Source organism: Dysidea avara, chromosome 5 (assembly GCF_963678975.1).
Source record: "Dysidea avara chromosome 5, odDysAvar1.4, whole genome shotgun sequence".
Taxonomy (NCBI): domain Eukaryota; kingdom Metazoa; phylum Porifera; class Demospongiae; order Dictyoceratida; family Dysideidae; genus Dysidea; species Dysidea avara.
In genome coordinates this window covers 34,414,308-34,437,773 of record NC_089276.1, presented here as the reverse complement: position 1 = coordinate 34,437,773, position 23,466 = coordinate 34,414,308, and the positions used below count along the sequence as shown (strand labels likewise).

General features: G+C 38.6%; 1 protein-coding gene across 1 annotated transcript in view; it reads right to left on the bottom strand.

The window, feature by feature from the left end:
* LOC136256836 (uncharacterized) overlaps positions 1–23,466 on the bottom strand; it is a 38,011-nt gene extending 14,545 nt beyond the window's left edge. The window contains exons 1-11 of the mRNA XM_066049881.1: positions 23,193–23,466; positions 22,896–23,044; positions 21,563–21,654; positions 21,018–21,078; positions 20,922–20,954; positions 12,741–12,917; positions 11,877–11,996; positions 10,599–10,651; positions 8,923–9,020; positions 5,013–5,125; positions 4,504–4,680 (exon numbers count right to left, since the gene is read on the bottom strand). Coding sequence (XP_065905953.1) covers positions 4,504–4,680; positions 5,013–5,125; positions 8,923–9,020; positions 10,599–10,651; positions 11,877–11,996; positions 12,741–12,917; positions 20,922–20,954; positions 21,018–21,078; positions 21,563–21,654; positions 22,896–23,044; positions 23,193–23,385 — 1,266 coding nt within the window. The 5' untranslated portion in view covers positions 23,386–23,466. The remainder of the gene's footprint in view (positions 1–4,503; positions 4,681–5,012; positions 5,126–8,922; positions 9,021–10,598; positions 10,652–11,876; positions 11,997–12,740; positions 12,918–20,921; positions 20,955–21,017; positions 21,079–21,562; positions 21,655–22,895; positions 23,045–23,192) is intronic.

The window sequence follows — 23,466 nt, the reverse complement described above, 5'->3', positions numbered from 1 at the left end:
ACTGAACTCTCTACAAGGTAATTTCTTCTAGCTGATCTCTCTACAGGAAGATTTGTTTGTAGCTGAACTCTCTACAGGTGATTTGTTTGCAGCTGAACTCTCTACAAGATGGTTCTTTGTAGCTGAACTCTCTACAAGGTGACTGCTTCTACCTGACCTTTCTACAGGGAGATTTGTTTGTAGCTGAACTCTCTACAGGTGATTTGTTTGCTGCTGAACTCTCTACATGATGGTTTCTTTGTAGCTGAACTCTCTACAAGGTAACTTCTTCTAGCTGATCTCTCTACAGAGAGATTTGTTTGTAGCTGAACTCTCTACAGGTGATTTGTTTGCAGCTGAACTCTCTACATGATAGTTTCTTTGTAGCTGAACTCTCCACAAGGTAACTTCTTCTAGCTGATCTCTCTACAGGGAGATTTGTTTGTAGCTGAACTCTCTACAGGAGATTTGTTTGCAGCTGAACTCTCTACATGATAGTTTCTTTGTAGCTGAACTCTCCACAAGGTAACTTCTTCTAGCTGATCTCTCTACAGGGAGATTTGTTTGTAGCTAAACTCTCTACAGGTGATTTGTTTGCAGCTGAACTCTCTTCATGATGGTTCTTTGTAGCTGAACTCTCTACAAGGTGACTTCTTCTAGCTGACCTTTCTACAGGGAGATTTGTTTGTAGCTGAACTCTCTACAGGTGATTTGTTTGCCGCTGAACTCTCTACATGATGGTTTCTTTGTAGCTGAACTCTCCACAAGGTAACTTCTTCTAGCTGATCTTTCTACAGGGTGATTTGTTTGTAGCTGAACTCCCTACAGGTGATTTGTTTGCAGCTGAACTCTCTACATGATGGTTTCTTTGCAGCTGAACTCTCTACATGGTGGTTTCTTTGTAACTGAACTCTCTACAAGGTAATTTCTTCTAGCTGATCTCTCTACAGAAAGATTTGTTTGTAGCTGAACTCTCTACAGGTGATTTGTTTGCAGCTGAACTCTCTACATGATGGTTTCTTTGTAGCTGAACTCTCCACAAGGTAACTTCTTCTAGCTGATCTCTCTACAGGGAGATTTGTTTGTAGCTGAACTATCTACAGGTGATTTGTTTGCAGCTGAACTCTCTACATGATAGTTTCTTTGTAGCTGAACTCTCCACAAGGTAACTTCTTCTAGCTTATCTCTCTACAGGGAGATTTGTTTGTAGCTGAACTCTCTACAAGGAAACTTCTTCTAGCTGATCTCTCTACAGGGAGATTTGTTTGTAGCTGAGCTCTCTACAGGTGATTTGTTTGCCGCTGAACTCTCTACATGATGGTTTCTTTGTAGCTGAACTCTCCACAAGGTAACTTCTTCTAGCTGATCTCTCTACAGGGAGATTTGCTTGTAGCTGACCTCTCTACAGGGTGATTTTTTTTGTAGCTGAACTTTCTACACACAAAGTGATTTGTTCTAGCTGGTCTCTCTACAGGATGACTTGTTTCTAGCTGATCTCTTTGCAGGGTGACTTGTTTCTAGCTGAACTCTACCGGGTGATCTGTTCATAGCTGAACTCTCTACAGGATGATTTGTTTACAGCTGAACTATCTACATGATGGTTCCTTTGCAGCTGAACTCTCCACAAGGTGACTCCTTCTAGCTGAGCTCTCTATAGGGCGATCTTCTCGTAGCTGAACTCTCTGTAGGGTGATTCTTTTGCAGCTGAACTTTCTACATGATGGTTTGTTCATAGCTGAACACTCTACAAGGTAACCTCTTCTAGCTGATCTCTTTACAGGATAACTTGTTTCTAGCTGAACTCTCTACAGGGTGATTTCTTGGTAGCTAAACTCTCTACAACTCGATTTGTTTGCAGCTGAACTCTCTACATGGTGCTTTCTTTGCAGCTGAACTCTCTACATGGTGCTTTCTTTGTAGCTGAACTCTCTACAGGGTGATCCTTTCGTAGCTGAACTCACTACAGGGTGATTTGTTTGCAGCTGAACTCTCTACATGATGGTTTGTTTGTAGCTGAACTCTCTACAAGGTAACTTCTTCTAGTTGATTTCTCTACACGGTGACTTGTTTCTAGCTGATCTCTCTACAGTTTGATTTGTTTGCAGCTGAACTTTCTACATGGTTATTTCTTTGTAGCTGAACTCTCTACAAGGTAACTTCTTTTAGTTGATCTCTCTACAGGATGACTTGTTTCTAGCTGAACTCTCGACAGGATGATCTGTTCATAGCTGAATTCTCTACATGGTAGTTTCTTTGTAGCTAAACTCTTTACAAGGTGACTTCTTCTAGCTGATCTTTCTATAGGGTGATTTGTTTGTAGCTGAACTATCTGCAGGGTGATTTGAACTCTCTACAAGGTGATGTTTTCTAGTTGATCTCTCTACTCAGTCTGGATGACTTGTTTCTAGCTGAATTCTCTACAGTGTGATCTGTTAAGTTTCTACCTGATCTCTCTATAGAGTTATATCTTGTTTGTATAGCTGAACTCTTTTACATGGTGGTTTTTTGATTGGTTGCTGAACTCTCTCTCCACGGTGACTTATTTGTAGCTGAACTCTCTACAGAGTGACTTACTTGTAGCTGAACATTGCATAAAGTAACTTGTTTGTAGCTGATCTAGATGAACTCTCTACTAGGTAGCTTTTTTGTAGCTGAACCCTTTACGCAGTGACTTGTTTGTAGCTGAATTCTCTACAGAGTGACTTGTTGTAGCTGAACTCTCTACAAGGTGACTTGTTTATAGTTGAATTCTCTTCAGTGTGACTTATAATGTTCTGAAACTCTACAGCAACATATTTGTAGCTGAACTCTCTACAGGATGACTTGCTTGTAGCTGAATTGTCTATAAGATCAACTGTTTGTAGCTGAACTCCCTACAGAATAACTTGCAATGCCATATAATTCTATAATGGAGTAAGTTATAAACGTACCTGAATGCTTTATTAGGGTGACTGTTCTATTAGAGTATCTCGATCTCGCATATGCTACACGTAGTTGGCTTTGGAATCATAACTCAGTGGTTTGTAATCCGATTCTTATGTACTACTGCAAGGACTTTCTATGATAATTATTCCAACTACACACCGATTTTCAGCTCACTGTTCTAAGCGGTTTGCCTGGTAGGCGTGAAAACTAATAGTTATTTTATTCATAAAAGTCGATCGTGTAATTGTGACATAGGTTGGGTTTTGTGTCATATCTCGATGGCCTTTAACTGGATTCCTTTCAAACCACAAAAAGGCACTCCTACGATAGTTACTCCATCTACATAGCAATTTTCAGCTCATTCCTTCAAGCGGTTTACCCTGTGGGCGTGACAGACCTTCGACCTTATTTTACGCAAATAATTGGTCATAACTCCGTGAATGTTCATCGGATTCCTACCAAACTTGGTACTGAGATTTGCCTTAATGAGCCCTTTAAGTGTGCTAAATTTCAGCCCAATCCAAGCACGCATTCGTGTTTTATTGCAGATTTTGCAAAGTGTGCGAAAAGAAGAAGTAGAAGAAGAAAAAAATGAAGAAAAAAAACCCAAACTTTGGCCGCTCGTATCTCGGAAATGGCTGGAGCGATGTTCTTCAAATTTGGTATGTGGACTCCCCTACCTAGCCGGCATATCTGTAGCAACTTTGGTTTCAATAGGATAAGGAATCACGGAGCTACAAAGGTGTGAAAATCGCGTTTACTTTCTTTCTGTAAATATACTCACGGTGTGGCGCGCCGGCTTCTTGGGCCGCACGACACACTATCGTGTGTCTTGATAAGGTACAGTAAGCACTATACATGATGTATAATGAACAACCTACCAATATTGTTATTATTATAAATAATAAAATATTAACTTGGTTATAACTTTTATGAATTTATTAAAGTTTCTTTGCAACTTGGTTGAAATCATCATTTGGTCTTTACACCTGCAAGACCCTACTTCTAACAGACTTCACTATACACATTATTTTACACATGCATATTGCACCAAAGTTATAATCAGCTATAGTATGTTCACGTTGAGCTGAATCTTGAAAAACAGCTAAAAATTAAATGTGGATTTTTTCTCAACAGAGTTACCATTTCAGCCAACCACATGATTATTGGTAACAGCAAAGGTGTCAACAACAGACACATACGGTTTGGCTCCATTACAAGTTTAGGAAATGGCTGTAACGGACACTGTATTTGTATGGCTTCCCCATAGGAAATGTATAGTGAAAATTTTGATTGGCTGTAAATATTATGTCAAACATTTGAACAAAAAGATTTTGAAATGATTTTAGCGGGTCAAGCAGTACTACAAATGGGCCAAATTTCAAGATCGTGAGTAATTGCATCCATGACTTATTAAATGTTTTTGAGGATTCAGCTCAACGTGAACATACTATAGTAAAAGAATTTACCTCAGGACTCATTAAAATTATTACACAACAGGAAGAAACTTTAACCACTATATATACGTAGCTAGGTGATTCACTAAATTGGCTATGTGACTACCATGCAACTTTTTTTAGAAGTGTCTATAGCACATACCATTCTCCTATCAGGTGATACTCCGATTGCTGCCCATCCTCTTCCAAGATCAGCACTGATGAAGAATGTGAGGTAATCAGAGTTGTTGGGGTTGACACCCCATCTGAAGTAGAAGTCACAATCATCAGGATCACAATCATCTGATGGAAAACTTGCCCTCCCACGAAGAGAGTTAATCTAGAAATGGGTAGAAATGGGTAGAGTATACCATTATACATAATTATATTGTGTCATATCACTGATCTACATACGTACATGCACTACACTCTATACTTCTTTGTGTACACATGTGTACTGTAGTGTGTGTACACATGTAAGCATGTAGTGTACATAATATGTGTATATACACATAAGTGTGTGTGCGTGTGCGTGTGCGTGTGTGTGTGTGTGTGTGTGTGTGTGTGTGTGTGTGTGTGGTGGGGGGAGGGGAGTGGGTGCATGAATGGAGGCATGCAGTGTACATATAGTTTGCATACAAAAAGAGACATACAGAATAAACAAAGACATACCAAGCCAGAGAATTGCACAGGACTCAAATTTGGTCTCTCCACATTTATTTCACTACTGAACTCAGCGTCACTAACAGAAGTGCTAAAATCTCCTGGTATATCACCTGCCATACCTGTAAACAGCATATAGAGCTGGAACTGAAGAAATTTACTGGACATGATGGCCACAGAAATTACCAATTCCAATAGAGTAACCCTCAGTTATCCGACCGTCGTTTATCTGTACCCTGATTTATCCGAAATTGAAAATGACTGTTCTATTAGAGTATTTTGAGTACATATGTATGTTTTATCAGAGTTTTAACAGAACTCTGCAATATAATATATAAAAGTATGGGATTCAGTTATCCAAACAATTCAGTTATCTGATGCTTTTATCATTGCCTACAACACACTGGGGTTCAGATAACCAAGAGTCCACTGCATTGATGGCCACGAGTGGTTTTGATGCAAAATTAAGGGTTTAGAATCATTATGTATGTAGTTAATTTTGAATAGCACATTTTGAAAGCTTTAAAGTGGACAAACTGAGAGAAAAGTTTTCTTTTAGTGATCTTGTTTAGTAATAATTTATTTATTCAATGTTCATTACGTTCAGGGATTTTTCTAGAAAATAAATTCAGGGGGGGGGGGGGCAATCCGTGTTTTTCAGAAATTGAGGGGGGGGCAGAACTTAAAATTAGGCTAAATTAGTTTTATTGTAGCTAGCTAGCCATCGACTAAATTTTATGATTTCAAATCAATTTATCATTGTTTCATCATTGGGCTGGTTGAGGCAGAGTTCAGGGGAGGCAAAATCATTTTCAGGGGGGGGAAATGCCCCCTTTGCCCCCCCCCTAGAAAAATCCCTGACGTTGTAGTATCCATAAGTATACAATTTTTTCAGTGTTGGGAGTAACGCATTACATAAGAAATGCATTACGTAATATTATTACCCTTTTTGGTAACTAAGTAATATAATGAAATACGCTATAAAAACAGGTAATACAACTCGAGTTACTTTACTTGCAAATGTACCGCGTTACCTAAGCAATATAGTTACTGTAACGAATCTAATATTATGTAATATTCTTACTACAAGTAACGAAGTTACTAATCTTGTTAGTAATCCACTGAGTAACGTCTAGCCACAACGAAGTAATGAATCCTACTGAATGAAGCTTATTCACCAGCTTCTTACTTATAACCAAGATTTGCATATTGCCCAACAACGCAATCATGTCACGTGATAAGGTGGTAGTTTCACACGTGACAGCTTAAGGCTGTGGACACAAAGTAATATAATACGAAATATTAGTATAGTTACGTACTTTATTTTATGGGTAATATGTAACTGTAGCTAAATAGTTCAGTTGCAAGTAATATGTAACTAGTTACTTTTACAAAGTAACTGTCCCAACACTGATTATTTTACTAGTATATTAAAAATCATAAATTTAAAAATAAAGTAGGAATCCAAGCGATAAAAAGTAGTGAAACAAGAGATGAACGATGGTAGCTATTATAGCATAGCTCGGTGGGAAATCCCTACTTTGGCATGATATAGCCATTATTTTGTGTTCAATGCCAAAGTAGGAATTTCCCACCGAGCTATGCTATAATAGCTACCATCATTCATCTATTGTTTCACTACTTTTTATTGCTTGGATTCCTACCTTATTTTTAAATTTATAATTTTTAATATACTGTTTTTTAAAGTTTTTCGTTAAGGCATACAGCTAGCTATAAACATATGACTGTTCTATTAGGGTGACTGCTGTGCTAGAGTATCTCGATTCAGGCTGCAAAGATGTGCGCTTTTCCAAAAAGGGGCGTGGTTTCGGCCGATTAGCTCGAGTCAGCCTTCCAAATTGAAGGTGTGTGGTCACTGAAATACAGCTAGTGCAAAAGGGGTTTGTCATCGTGGTTTCAATCGATAGATTGATAATGCGTAGAATGAAGAATGGGCGTGATCCCGTGACCTATCATGAAAGTTATCTAGTATTGGTACCTCCGTACAGTAGCCCGGCTCCATCATAGATTATAATATAAGTAAGGAATATATAATCTATTCCTCGGTACAGTAGCGTAGTCTAAGCGCCTTAAATAATCATATTGTACTTTGCGTGAGAGGATCAAAGCAATTCCGCATATTGTATTCTCCATACAGTGCTAATCAACTGCATAACTGTACTGTATGAGTCATACAGTACAGTCATGCAGCTAATTGGGCAAATACAGTACAGTTATGTGCTTAATTTGGCAAATACAGCACACTTGGGCAAATACAGTACAGTTATGTGGAGAATTTATTTCAGGAATGTTACGTAAACAACACACTGTAAATCGCTAAAACCAGCCAAACTAATCCTACGAGTTCATTCTACAGCTAGGAATAGATTGTATAAACGCGTACTGATCGTCTGATCACGAAGCTTTTTAAACACGACTCCACTAAGACAGCACGATTGATCACGTGCGTGACATTGTGAATCGCCAAAACTATATAGCCAAACTAATCCTATTAGTTCGTTCTATGACTACAAATAGATTTGTTAAACACTTACTGATATCCTTATCACTGAAAATCGCAGCGGTGTGAGTACTAGAGAAAATTACTCCGAGCCAGACGCGACCAGGAAGTACAATATAACACTTAAAGCACCGCCTTGCTTGTGTGTACGAAAAATACAGTACTTGGGGGATGTCTCGAGGCAAATACAGCACTCGGCTTCACCTCATGCTGTATTAGCCTCTCAACACACCCCCTCGTACTGTATTTTCCATACACACGTGCGGCGGTGCTTTAACTCTAACTTGTGGCATCTATTATGTTGCTTAAAGAAGGTGTTGATACGGAAAATTAATGCCTCGATATGGTTTCGTTGGATGAAGAAGACAAGCAGCCTGATTGAAGATAAAAGAAAAGATAAGGCACAGAGGGTACACACTCGTCGGAACCCCAAAAGGTACATCCCACTGGTGAGTTTGTCATTGTGGCATAAAATGGTGGCCGTGCACTGCTTCGTTTGGCCTCTAGGCTTGTGACTGTGGTCAGTCAGTCAGTCAGTCAGTCAGTCAGTCAGTCAGTCAGTCAGTCAGTCAGTCAGTCAGTCAGTCAGTCAGTCAGTCAGTCAGTCAGTCAGTCAGTCAGTCAGTCAGTCAGTCAGTCAGTCAGTCAGTCAGTCAGTCAGGCAGTCAGTCAGTCAGTCAGTCAGTCAGTCAGTCAGTCAGTCAGTCAGTCAGTCAGGCAGTCAGTCTAAAATTCCAAGTTTTGGTGATTTTTAAAATTCTGTATCCGGCCACCTGTAAGCATTTTGTTGTATTTAATGCTGTTTTATGTATTATATGGACTAGTACTATTCCGTAAAGGTGATTTTCGTCTCGTAAGATAACTCTAGGATGATTTTTAAAGGCAGAATTTTGGGCGGAACTCGAAAATTTCACCTGGATTCCTACTTAAATGGAACAACCGTACCGTTTGATACACTTAGACTCTATTTAGGCTGTTTTGGGTGGGCTCATATACTCCACCTTGTCTTCTAGTATACTCCACGCCTTCAGGCACAATATAACATATGCTCAAAAAACTAGGTTTATCCAGTCAGTATGCATTTTTCACATGCAGTGATGTAATAAGGGCACTTATTTTGTCACGTGAGCATACATAGTTGCCATGGCGTTAGTATCATCGCAAGAAAACCAGCCGCTTTTGCTGAGCCTACAGCAGAAACAGCCATGAATGAGGTTGAGTGTAATGCAAAATAGAGTCTACAGCAGTTATACGGGCACAATGTGGAGTCTATGAAATTTATAAACCCTCAGGCCCGGGCTGTAGCGCACAAGCAAAATCCCATATAACCAATATATATCAAACTATTCATCACATCAAGACTAGAACACAATTCTAAGGGAGACAAACAAAACTTACCAGTGTCATCTCCAAACAAGAAGAACAAAAAGTTGTCAACGTTAAATGAAACATCTTGACCCTCTTGTCCTAACAACACAAATCCCACACGACTAAAACTGGAGAAAGAGATCAGATATTCAGTGTAAAACAAGTGTAGGCTTTGTTTACATAGTACATGCAAAGTTGTGCTACCTAAATACCCTGTATATATTACCTACTGTGTTTACTTGATTAAATGCCACCTTCAGTAGTAGCCGCACTCGAGTGTGCAACGATCAATTTTTGAAAATGAGGGTTTCAATATTGTTTTCAAGCATCAAGTGGTGGTCAAATTTGAATAGTCGCCAAATTGTGCACATGTAGTCTACCAATATTAAGCATAAGGTCATTTTAACAAGCTGGTAATCCAATGCAAGCCAAATGACTGTTTGATTAGAGTCGTATTTGTTTGATTACTTCACTAAAGTTGGTACACATGCATTATTCAGGGCCATAGAGGGGGTTCCTAAAAAAGTTCCTAGCTTGAGTATGACACTTTCAGTACCCCTTACCTCACAAATATTATTGGAAAGATTGAGTTTAAAATACTCTAACACAGCAGTCAAGTATCAGCATTCATACAGGCTTCTTAAAACCTTATTATGGAAACCTGATATAGAAAGCCTTGTAGAATATTAAAGTTCACTTTACAGTTGCCATTTGCAATCCCCTACTAGCATCATTACTTAGGTAAACAGTACAACTAATCCAGCATGTTTTTCAGAAACCACTGAGATGCCAGTGTTAGCAGTAATTCAGAATCATTTTATGGTACGTGGATAAAAGTATAGCACATAATGGGTTACCCAAACCTCAGTTACATAATTATATGAACACATCAATAGTGTAAAAAATGATTAGTGTGTGTTCTATTAGAGGAGTTTCCTTTCTATTACCATATTTTATATGCATACATATTGTACTTTGTGTGGGAGGATCAAAGTGATGCCACGTAGTGTATTGTCAATACACTACTTATTAGCTGCATAACTGTACTGTATGAGTCATACAGTATAGTTATGCAGCTAATTGGGTAAATACAGCACACTCAGGTAAATACAGTACAGCTATGCGTATTTATTTACGAAATATTACAAAAACAACACAATATAAATCGCTAAAACCAGCCAAACTAATCCTACCAGTTTGCTCTAAGGTTAGAAATAGACTGTATAAGCACTTACTGATCGTCTGATCACAAGCTAATTAAACATGACTCCACTAAGACAGCACAATTGATCACGTGTGTGACATTGTAAATCACTAAAACTAGCCTAACTAATCCTATTAGTTTGTTCTACAACTAGAGATAGGTTATATAAACACTTACTGATATCCTGATCACCGAAAATCGTAGCTGTTTGAGTACTAGAGAACATCACTCCGAGCCAGATGACCAGGAAGTACAATGTAACACTTAAAGCACTGCCTATGCTTGTGTGTACGAAAAATACAGCACTCAGGGGGAGGGGGGGTCTTGAGGCTAATACAGCACTCAGCTTTGCCTTGTGCTGTATTAGCATCTTGACACGCCCCCTTGTACTGTATTTTCCATACACACGTACGGTGGTCCTTCATGTTGTGTATGTACAGTGTATGTATGGGCATGTGTACATGTGTTTGTCGTGTATGTGGTTCATAGTACAATTACTTACTTGCAAAAGATCTGATCATTGACAATTCTTCCACTGGTAAATTCTGTTCCATTCTACAAATAAATGTAATACACATTTGTACAAAAGACCATAGCAAATTTATCTCATGTTTCACAGGTGCAGCAGGTCAATGTTTTTGGCAAAACCCAACAATATACTCTCTAAAAAAGAGTGCTAATATGGCTGTTGACTGCCAAGTATTGTGAAAACAGTTATATGGTACCACCTAAGCGTAACGTCATTTCTTGTGAGTGTACGCGATTAAAAAACTCTCCAATTAAAGGGTGTGACGGCCATTTCGCTCATGGGCCATTCTCCCTTTAGAATGCATATACGTTTTGATACAACTTGTTATCACATCTACCAGAAGACAAAATATGGCTATAAATATTACAGAAGGGCTTCAGTTCCCGCGCCCATATAGATTGAGATAGAGCAACATTTTTATTTCGACTTGCCAGGTCACTACTAGAGGGCCAATGGTCCATGACAAATATGATTACTTTGGTATAACCCAACCTTTCAATGTGATGTCACAATGAGGGAGGAATTACATATACCGTATTTCTATAAATATAAGCTGCGAGAAATTTTCACGAGTTAAATTTTCGTGTTAAAAAATTTTCACCGGTGTCCTCAAGCGACGAAAATTTTTTAACAATGAATTATGTAGCTTTATTAATTCGTTAAAATTATACTGTCCTTTTTGTATATAGGAGAAGCAGAATAACAAGCAGTGAAACTTAATTGTGGCATCTCCATTCCATGGAGGCTGCACCCTGAGAGTTGTCCGCCGGTCACAAACTCAAGCCGAGTGGACTGGAGTGGATTTGCTGAACTATAGAAGCTCATTCCATGCAATTTACATATTCGTATATATATATACTTCATTTAATGGGTCCTGTAGTAGCTGTCTATCATATGGCATGGCATCATTGCTAACGCTATCGCTGGTGGTGAAATCCCCATGCCAGGACCCAGCGGAAGCTCTCCCCTGGGATGCAGGAGGCCATTCTTGTTTTATTAAAATACTGCAGCGAAGACATACTCTTGAAACGCCAAGGGCCAAGCTTCGATCCAGGTGGCCAGAAAGCAATTAACCGAATTTATTCAACCTCTCTAATATTACGTTGGTAAAAAATTTTCGCGTAATTAATTTTCGTCAGATGCTAGCTTCGACGAAATATTTTTAATGGTTTATAAATATAGAAATACGGTACAATTAGTGCACACTGCTGGCTGGTAATGTAACATATTGAAGCAACTAATTTTACTCACCACACTACTATCAAATAGTGGAGTGGTTGAACCACCAGCAAGATACATATCCTTGACATTAGCTTCACTTCCTGTTGGCTCTGCCTGACACATCAATATATCACTGAAACTACGACCAACCTGTGGAGATGTGTGTGTCAACAAATGTTAAACTGTCCACACAATATGTAGTGTTTTATAGGACAAGTACTATCCTATAACACTATTGTAACAAAAAAAAACCTGTACACATACAGGGATCATGGGCACTTAAATTAGCACCGCATGACTCATAAACTTTTGGTCGTGTAATTTTCACACCTTACTTGGGTTTGTGTTACAAATTACTGACTGCAGATGTCTATTCCAGCACTCAGTTAAGTGATGGAAGTTCTCACACACAGGCCTGGACACATATACACCCAGTATAACAATGGAGTACTGCTAATAAATTACTATGTTTCATGAAAATCTAATGATGTAACACATTCGAATAGCTGGTAATAGACCAGTTGTGGGTATACATATGGTTTCCTGAAGCTAATTCGTGTCTTATTGTTGCTTGTGCCATTTTTCTAGAAAGTAATCAAATTTGTAAAATAAAGCACAGGAAACTAAAACGTTTCTATGAATTTGGATTGTGATGATATTGTGTGACAGCTGAGATTCAAACTTCTTTATTTAAATATGTTTCATGACTTCATTAACAAGGCACCTCATTTTTGCTGCCATATGTAAGGGCTCAAATAAGACCACCTCACAAGGTTCCAAACATAGCTAAGGACCTCATTAATAAGACCACCTCGTTATAATGACTATGTTAATTCCTAATGTTAAGTAGGTCCCATACTAATGCACACGCCAATGTCACCACGCTACACACACCATATTCAGAGAAGTGTTAACACCAGAAAGCCCTAAGGCAATCCAACCAGTTGCGTTTCCTTCCATCCTAAAGTCCACAAAATCTCCATTGTTTCTCCACTCCACATAGAATTCACACTCGTCCCGTTCACAATCCTCTGGTTGACCGTATGAGTAGGGGAACACTGCATCAACTGGCTGTGGTGAAGAGAACAACATGACATCTAAAATTGTTATTACTGGCTGTTGAAATTAGTAGGCAACAGATAGGTGTCTACAATACTATTACCAGATGATATTGATACTACATACATCCAGTAGTAATACTGTGATCTACAAGAATTAACCCATGTTTGCACATATTTCAAATTCAGTTTTACATAGCCAAAGGAATAGTCTACCAAAATTCTCAGCCTAGAAGCTGAGAGCTTTAGAGTCAAGTTACAGTGCTATAAAGTGGTAACAACAGAAGCTGTACAGTGATAATACAAAAAAATAAAAGTACTTAATAAACATCTATAACAGCCAATAATTTTCACCATCATGCTACAAGCAAATCCATTGCTGGGTAGGTTATCTCTTAGAGGTCCTTCCTACAACAAGGGCAAAGGCAAAAACTATGGGAGTAAACTCTGCATCTATTGAAACGTCATAGATTTCATTTCTTTGGGAGCACTGACACAAAACACTGTCAAAACTCCTCTTGCTTTGGGAAATACAATGATACCAAGGCTCTTGCAGTTTCATTGCAAAAAAAGCATTAAGTTATACTTTTATAATTTGTAATAATTCACCCCATTGTGTTCAATATATTCTGGTCACATATGAACAGCTCTAATAGAGCAGTCAGTGGTGGAACAGTACTCTACAGAGTATGTAACTATATATATTATATTCTTTTTAAACCAGGCAATCGCCCACTTTACTGAATTGTTTTTGTAAAAACATGTGTGTACCTATCTATCTACCTATCTATGTTTGTCCGTACGCACCAACGTGAGCAAATTGTTTTAGAGGTAAAATGCAGTCAACCTATAAAATTAAACACTAAATGAAGCTCGTATTAAACTTGAGGATAGGTATAGTTTACACTGAGACGTTTTCTTCTCGCCGGTTTGAAATATGGGTGTAGCGACTTTTCTACTAGGGCTGAGCGATAGTGAAATTTTCACTGTCCGAACGATATCAAGACACTGTTCACGATAGACGATAGTAAAACGATAGTGATAATTCACCTATTTCCTATTAGTTGCCTTCAAAGAGAGTTGTAAGGAGGGATGTACCCATGCATGTATTTTACATAAGATATTAAACAGCCTTTTAGGCTGATGTTTGTTCCAAAAACTTATTATTTTACAGTATTTTGCAGATATTTCTCCGTATTTTACTTGTTAATTACTGTCCGATAGTAAATTTTCAAGCAATATAGGCGATACCGATAGTGATGCTATCCCGATATTCCGATATGCACATACTATCCCCCAGCCCTACTTTCTACACACTTTGTGAACTACTTGGGTTCTTTGTGTATCTAACTACTGAAAAACACCGGCTTCTTAGGCAACTAGGAAATGCGTATCTCTTCGAATCGAAAAGGCAAGTCCTTACGTACGCGAACGAAAATGAAGTGTAGCCTTGAGGTTTTGTAGAGAGAATTTGCGGGAAAAAACTATAAAACAGTTGGGAAGATACTTCTGTGTGTAATAAGTAGTTGAAAGCAGTTTGTTATAAATGCGCTTCCTTAGCAATGTATAGCAATGTAATTAGAGAAATACAAATAATTTACCAATTACGAAATCCAAAATTACAATAACTGCATTATTACTTAGTTAAAATATATTTCCAGCTATGCCACTAGCGCCTGGTTTTTAGAAGTAGCACAACATCAAATTGTTTTTCATTTAAATATCCATCCCAAGCTACGTATCATATAAACATTAAAAGTTTTTTGGCAAACGTAAACTGAACAAGTACTCTGTCAGGCTAACCCAATACTACAGCAGCTATGATTATAACTGTCACTATAATACCTTCATATAAATGGTAACACTGGAGAGCACTGACAATTTACCACAAGAAACACCAGCAGGGGACTATAATGCACACAACATGCATGTGAAATGTTTGATGCTTTGCATTTAGTGTTTGATTTGTGCTCTGTGTTGCCATGCCTGTAAGGTGTTATTCATTCATAAAATATTCACTGTTTTCCCTTGACCAGTAACATTGTTGTGGTTTGTTTAGTACTATAGAGATGCATATTACCAGGATGTCACATGGCACTAATAAATTCTTTACCTTTGACTAGTCAGGGATGGAAACATTACAAATGCTACATTAAAACCTCACATGAAACCATATCAAAGTAAGAGTTGCCTGTCACATACCACTTGTACTACAAGCCAATCAGTACATTATTAATGACTGATTGAGTGCTGTGGTTGATATACACTGCTCATGATGACATCACAAACACTTTCAGTTCAGGTGCAAAACACACAGAAAGTGTAATTTGTAATGATGTCATGTTTGACTTAGCTGTTGACTTGCAAGATACTGTACAAATTTCATATTCACAAATACATACAGTGATATAAAGTGGAAAGTCAGACACTTTGGGACCAACTGATTTAGGCAAAATTTTACTTATGCGGAAGTAGTCTCTTTTCAGAGGCAAGATTGTAGAGGTATATAGGGACCTCAGAAACGGAGGGAGCAGCATCCTTTATATGGGGTCCTTTAATTCTAGTCACTTACACAAACAAGGGATAAGAGTGAGGTACTTACAATATACGATAAAAAGTTGTGTGTTGTGTGCGTGTTTAGTGTGTGTGTGTGTTTAGTGTGTTTAGTGTGTGTTTGTGTGTATGTGTTGTTGTTTGTGTGTGTGTGTGTGTGTGTGTGTGTGTGTGTGTGTGTGTGTGTGTGTTGTGTAGTGTGTGTTGTGTAGTGTGGTGTTTACACCTCAAAGTCTGTTGAGGTTTCATCTTGCGGCACCACCATTAATTGGGGCGAGCCTGAGCGAGCCCCACAAATGGCAGTAGTCACTCGTACGTCCGACCCGTACGTCTGACTATTCCCGAGAGTTTACGTAACGAACATGGACAGCCCCACACTGGTAGTGCTCAAGTGTACGTACGACCATACGTCTGACCATTCCCGAGAGTTTACGTAACGAACACGGAAAAAAGCCCCACATGGCTTAGAATTTGTCACTTGTCTCACAACTTATATGGACAAAGAAGACCGTCTTGGAAGAAGGCTGAGAGAAAAAAAGACAGGGCGAGGAGGGAACACTGGCTGGTGAATGCCCGGGTGAATGGTACGTGCGTCACATTCACGAAAACTTCTTGTACGAAGAAGGCCGTATTTGTGCCACTAACTTAGAATTTGTCACATGGGTTACAACTTCTTATCTACATAGACATGGAAAAAGAAGACCGTCTTAGAAGAAGGCAGGGAGAGAACGAGACAGGGCAAGGACGGCAGCAGAAATGCCACATGAAGCACAAGCAAGTAGACACCTGATAGACGCCATGCACACTCGCAGAAGTGAGCATGCAGTTGGCCAATGAAACTGCAGAAGACAGGAAGATAAGTACTAGCTGACTATGCTTCCACACAGTTATGTAGCTATATACTGGCAGGCCACTGAGCCTCCCAACTTGAACTTTTTCACCTTCCTCCAGCTACCTCTAGAGTAGCCTGAGCATTTCTGTATGTATAGCTACACACACACACACGCACGCACGCACGCACACACACCACTTTTTACACAACTCAGGCTCGCCCCATCATGCTTTTTAGCATCTGTCTAGTCATCAAAAATAACACTGCCTTGTAAGACTGCTCTCTGGTAATCTGAGTTATTCAGTCACAGTATTCATGTCTCCAAAGACCCACTGTATTGTATTGCACAACAACCTTTACATCAAACACAGCTACACCCCTCCATTGCAGACAAACACAGATATAAACGTAAATAAATATACAGAAAGTTCGAAACTACAATATTACTTGTCTCGCACTAAAGCACTTGGTAATTATGTACAAAAGTTACACAGCCATTTTAGCATAGCTTATTTGCTCAGGTATCATATAGTACGGCAGTAATATTAGAGGTCATGAAGACTGGGTTTTTCCAGCCATTATCACCCTAAAACCAACCTCAATTTCCCTTCATGACAGCTTGGCAGCATTGGATATAGGTACAGCTCAGCCCAAAAATGTCTTCAGACCAACCCCAAACCCTTCCAAAAGGTTTCTATGGAAATTTATTATTATTTACAGTAACAGAATTTTACACTGACTGACTAACTGATACCTCCAGCCAAGCACAACTCGACAATGGATAAGGCTACAGGCTTGATTTCTTCACTGTTCGACGTTGCTTCGTCCCAACATGTGCCTTTTCAGCGACCGCAGCACATACAAGACACGCATCATGGACTTGTCTTTGTCCTCCTTAGTGTTCCAGTTCTTTTTGCTGACAACGCAAGGTGTGATTCATGATGCCGCTTCCCTGTGACTTTGTTGGCTAATCGCCCATATTTTCTGTAGCATCTGGATTGATTGCAGAGACGTTTCTCATACTGTTCTTCGTTTGTAACGCTGTGAACAAGGCAAACCATAGCTGAAAACAAAGCATAATGACCACCTCCTAATCCAACTGTTTTTTCCTTCTACTTGTTTATAGACAGTACTGCCCAAGCACAACATTGTACTTTCCCATACCTTGAGAGCGCAAGGAATTAAAAAAAAAACTTGCTAATTAAAGGGCATGGCACCCATTTCACATGCGAGTCTTTATTCCAGGATACACACAAAATGGGTGCCATACCCTTTAATTAGCAAGTATTTTTAATCCCTTGCACTCTTGAGGCATGGGCGAGTGCAACATTGCACTTGGGTGGTACCACATTGCAGAATTTCTGCAGGTGTGCAGTTTTTTTTTTTACTTTAGAAAAATTAGTTTTAAAAATTTAATAATCTAAGCTAATTGGCCTAAATATGAAAAGCAAGTGTGTGAAGTGGTAAGGATTTGGGCTCCCGTCGTAATCACTACAATGGGTGGATAGTAAAAGTTATAAACATGGTAACAAGTGACATCACTGTATCACTACAATGGGATACATGATGACATCATCACTACTAGCAACCTCATCTGGTGGGTGTTTTTGAATACATCTCAGGCCACTCACTACTACCTAACTCTATACAGGTAGTGTGATGTCACTATAGGTGACACACACAAAAGTATCAAACAATATTATGTAAGATATGATCTCACATAGAAAGTTTAAAAGGACAGTTCATAAAACTAAGAGATAATGTGATGTGACATGTTTTGTTAAATGTTGTTCCATTGCAGTTACACTGTACTCATGATCAATGCACTTAATACTCTAAAAACCACAATCATAATATACTGTACTCCTTTGAGCTAGTTCCACTTATGCTAACAAATTTCTATCAAAACATTGTTTAAACTACAAGTAGTTGAATACGTGGAAGCAGGGGTGTCATTGCTGTATTACAGATAATATAGGGGAATGCAAATTTAAGGCAACACAGCTGTAAAGAAGCTACTACTATTAAGTAACATCAAAAGTTATTAGTCATTTATTGCTATATGATTTAGCATCAGGAACCAGGTATTGCAATCTGGTAATTTATAATACTACATTTCTTTGTTCGTATAGCAATTGGTGGCTAAAAACTTTTGATGTCACTTAACCCTTAAACCCACAGCTGTTTTATAAAATGCAAGCACTGAAAATGCATAATCCAGAAAACTGGATCACATGCATCCCTTGTAAAACTAAACTCTATAACACAAAAACTGTTAAAGCTATCTAAAAACGACAAACACCATCTTACCCACCGTTAAATTTTAGCTTGAATGGTCCCATACTTCGTTTCGTCCATCCAACCTAGAGATACTTGCTTCACTTTGAAAGAGTAAAAAGAACTATCCCTCCGTCTTCCTTCTTCACGTAACGATGTACAAAAGGCCATAACTCGGCCGTACTTTGTTGTATCGACTTTTGCTTGGTGTCCTGTTACTCCTCGCGTGATGGTGATTCAGTTGATATATAGATATCATGTGATAACATCACTGTCAGACGAGCACAATGACGATACAAATGTGAAAGCATGCAAAACGATTCAGCGCATTTTAGTGGGTGAGTTCCTTGTTTGTATGTTGAAAGTTCATATACAGGCAGATAGCTTAATCTTTACCAATTAATAAAATCTGTTTTTTAAAGCAATCAGATGAACGCTTCATGAGATATGCTTGTTTGTAACCACCGTCTATGTAAATTGGCAAAAGTATTGTGCATTTCAAATTCGTTTTATCAAATCCAGTTTTCTGGATTAAGCGGGTTTAAGGGTTACCCTTAAACCTGCTAGGCCAGAAAACTGGCCCAAATATGCATGCCTTGCACAAAGTGCTGTAACTTTCGAAGCGTTCATCCTATGGCTAACATACCTTTAGGAAACGGTCGATGGTGGTTGCTCCTATCACCTTGCAACAACTTCCATTTGATTTACCATTAAATGTTCTATCAGGCCATATGTATATATATATATATATATATATGACTCAAGTGAGTAAACCCACAATCAAAATTAAACACATGGCAAGAATTTTGAAACACGGAGACGTGACTCATTGCCGTTCATCAAGTAAGCCATTGTAGTTACAGTGTTCATTTAACCTTCTTCAAGTAGCCCAGTGAACAGACTTTTAACCAATGTATAGTTGTGGGATATATGAATTAAGTTACCCCACCTAGTGTTGCCATGCGTGCCCATATTGTGTAAACATGCATTTCCCAAATGGATTTAAGGTAGTGCATAAACAAATGTCCATTTTATGCTTTGAAAGTTTGAATACAACATTCAAAGCTTTGATGAATATTGTATGGTGCTGTAGCTAGGTGGCATAATTTTGAGTGTATTGTAGCTTAACCCTTAAACCCGCAGAAATTTTTTTGGAAATGCGTGTTTACACAATATGGGCATGCATGGCGACACTAGGTGGGGTAACTTAATTCTGACAGCCTACAAATACACACAGATTAAAAGTGTGTTTACTGGGCTACTTGGAGAAGGTTAAATGAACACTGTAACTACAGTGGCTTACTTGTTATGAAGCGGTGAACAGAGACGAGTCACGTCTCTGTGTTTCTAAATTCTTGCTACATGTTTAATTTCGATTGTGGGTTTACTCACGTGAGTCATATATGGCCTGATGCAAAATTTCAAGAAGAGTTGAATGAAAGTTGTTGCAAAGCAATAGGATCAACTACCATCGAGTTATCGACCATTTTATAAAGGTATGTAAAGGGTTTGCGTGTTTCCTTACCGAAAAGTTATTTTCACGGCTAGCTTTGGCTTCACCATTTAGCGTTAGGGTAAAACCCTAGGTTTCATTTTGATCCTTGCTACATCACAAGTAGAATGACATAAATTGCATATATAGCCGTAGGACGGACGCTTCAAAAGATACAGTGCTTTGTGCAAAGCATGTGTATTTATTAAGTGTAAATCCAGTTTTCTGGTTTAAGGGTTAATCCATAGTTTTTGTATTGGCTCCCTTTGGCAAATGGAATTTCTTGTGTTGACACTATTATTTGTCTGTTAAACAAGATATTGCAGTTGGAGAAAACACAAAACAAGATGCAGTTGCTGCTAAAAGACCTTACAGTAGCACATAACTCACAAAATATTCTTCCTCTACAACTCTCCCAACTGCACTTTGCAATTAGCGGCACTTTGCAATTAGTGGTGGGCGTGGCCACTCGTGGTACAAGCTAATCTACTTGTCAGACACCTAGTACAACCACCTTCCATTTACTTTCTAATGTCTCAAACATAACTGCCCACGACAAAAATTATTCGTGGAATGATGAGCAGTTGGATTCTTATGGTCTTCTGCTCGCTAATGTGATCAGGTTGCGCATGCACAAAATTTGAACTTCACTTATGCCATTCGAATAATGCACCCTTCGAACCATTGAATGAATACAGTACATTTGTTCATGCACTAGTTTAAGGGTTAATTTAACAGCCGTAGTTTCTTCACTACTGCACTATGTTACCTTAAATTTGCCTTCCCTTATAATAACAGCTATGTATTATGTATATTTTGGTACACATTGTAAACACTGCAAAAACATGTAATTAGAAACTTACTGGTCGACTAGGAGGTCCAATAAAACCAGGAGGCTATGTAGACAAATAAACAAATACACATAATAGCATATACATCATTATTATTCTATCTCTTACCCTCTCTTCAGTTGCATTTAGTCTGACATAAATAGTACTATAGACTTGAGCAATGGAGTAGCTGTTGATGAAAGAAAACAAATAAACTACAACAAGTAAACAATTAGTATATGTTACAGCATAGCCGCGAGTGCTATATGAATAAAGCATGAGCAAGGCAGTGTTTTAAATGATTTCTAGTCGAGCCCCACAGGCTATTAGCCTGCACTAAAGCATGTGGGAAATTGTGCTTTATTGCCCACAAAGAGTGTTTTATTGCACCGCAAGACTTTATTGCAATAAAGCACTCTTTGTGGGCAATAAAGCACTGTTTGCCCTAAAGTGTAATTTATGATATTTAAAGTACACCTTTTCCTTTGATCTCACCCACGTAAAGTACTACAACTATATATAGATTGGTACAAATGTACACATGCATACAAAACATACACACAGTACACACACATATTATTGTATGCATATACTCAACTGGTCAACCCACCCACCCACTCATCCACACCCCACAGACACACACACGCACGCACATACAAACATCCTTTTCTTACATGAAATGAATCCTGCCCATATCAGTCTCTGGAGCTCTCCACATGAAGAATTGTGATCGCTTTACAACAGGAGATGAATGTGTTACAGCATCCTAGGGTGGTAAGGAATATCACATTAGCATTTTTATTTGTCATGGGCAAACTTTATATAAAAATGTAATGCATATATAGCAAGGTGACAAATTTGCATCATTAAGTTACCCAAGTCAAACATTCATTTGTTCTGACATGCTCTCAGGAGAATAGCCAGAGAAATTTAAGAGAATCACACTTAACTGCTTTATTGAGTATCTCGATTGTGCGCAGTGTAAAATACTCCTCAATCAAAGTCAGTTTTCTAATTTTATGTACTGAGCTGCCACTACTCCCCTAGCAAGAGCATGCATTGCACAAGGCATAAGCCCTATCACCTTCTGTAACATGCTTCAGGGAGCTCCACAATACGTAAATTCATAAATGGTTCAGACCATGAAGTGGTTGAGGTTGATTGATAAGGCTGAGCCTTCTGAAATACTATATGCCCCAACATTTGAAAGGTATCGATGTGTGTACAACCCATCCAAGTGCTAACCAAGAAACAACCTATAGACAAGTGATGGCTTCTCTCTTCATTGTCATGTTATAACTTCCACATGCATCTTGAACAGTACATCATGACTACATGACAATGACATTTCATCATAGCATAGATGGAAACAAAAACAGTGAAGGTTCACGATATTATCATGACTTGCATCACTCAAGAAATTAAACAATTTGCTTTTAGAATTTAATCAGCACATATTGAGTATAATACCGAGGCTCACTAATGTGGGGTTTGGCCCAATTATGGAGATGCAACTAGACCTGTGTATAGTATAAAGGCTTGCAGGAGGCATTCCTGAGTCATGTATACTGATTATCTTGGCATTGCTACAAGTGGATAATGTTCTGCAGTAACTTTTAAATCCACAAAACAAGGAGTTTTGAGTATATACAAAATATTTAGCAAAACTAGGCTGGAGTAATGAGTTATGGTTCAGTGTTATACTCTATTCATTCCACTCATAATGCTTTCACATATGATAAACGCCCCCACAAAATCTCTGTTGGTAACAAAGTTATTAATTGTCACCTCCCTCATGGTCTATGGATAATTAGCATTATATAATATGCTTGCCCAAACGATTCCTTGCATTCATCAATTAATTATCGACAAGCAACCAGCATATATAGCATTAGTAATTAACATGGCTGACAACTGTTTTACAAAATGTCGATATCAGTATGCAAACTGATCCCACAGTATCTAACTACACAATGAGTATGTGCCTCGGTGTGTAAAATAGCTCACCCCATCCACTCTATTACACGTAGCTCTTCTGGCCATTGTAGTGTTGAGTGGAGTCCATATTCCAACAATGGAGTTAGATCCTTGATCGCTCTCTACTCTAGCTTGTATGAAGAAGCCTATAAACGGATCTGAATCCGCTCTCAGTTCCACTGAAATTAACAACACAGGTGTGAATAGAGCATACTTGTAGTGCACATGAAATCCCGTTCAAAAGACGGGACGGACACGTGGCCAGCTGCACTACATGTGCAGTAGCCGACTATGTAGCGTATCGTCTAGTTATTGGCTATTTCGTACCTAAATACTCTTGTCCAGGACTGTAGTCATTCACGGCATCTGATAGTATGAAGTAGCCATTATTGGTTGGTTGGCTATTCACTCCATGTCGAGGCATCAAGTCTTCGCATGCCTCGGGAGGTGCGCCATTACCACGGGCTAGTAGACCAGGTACGGTAGAGAACAAGACGAATACTAAGAGCTTCAACTTCATCTTCCCAGCTCAGAAATTGAATCACATGTTTTTAAAACGTAGCCGGCACTCCTACAAGGGTGCGCACCTGATTATGTTTCA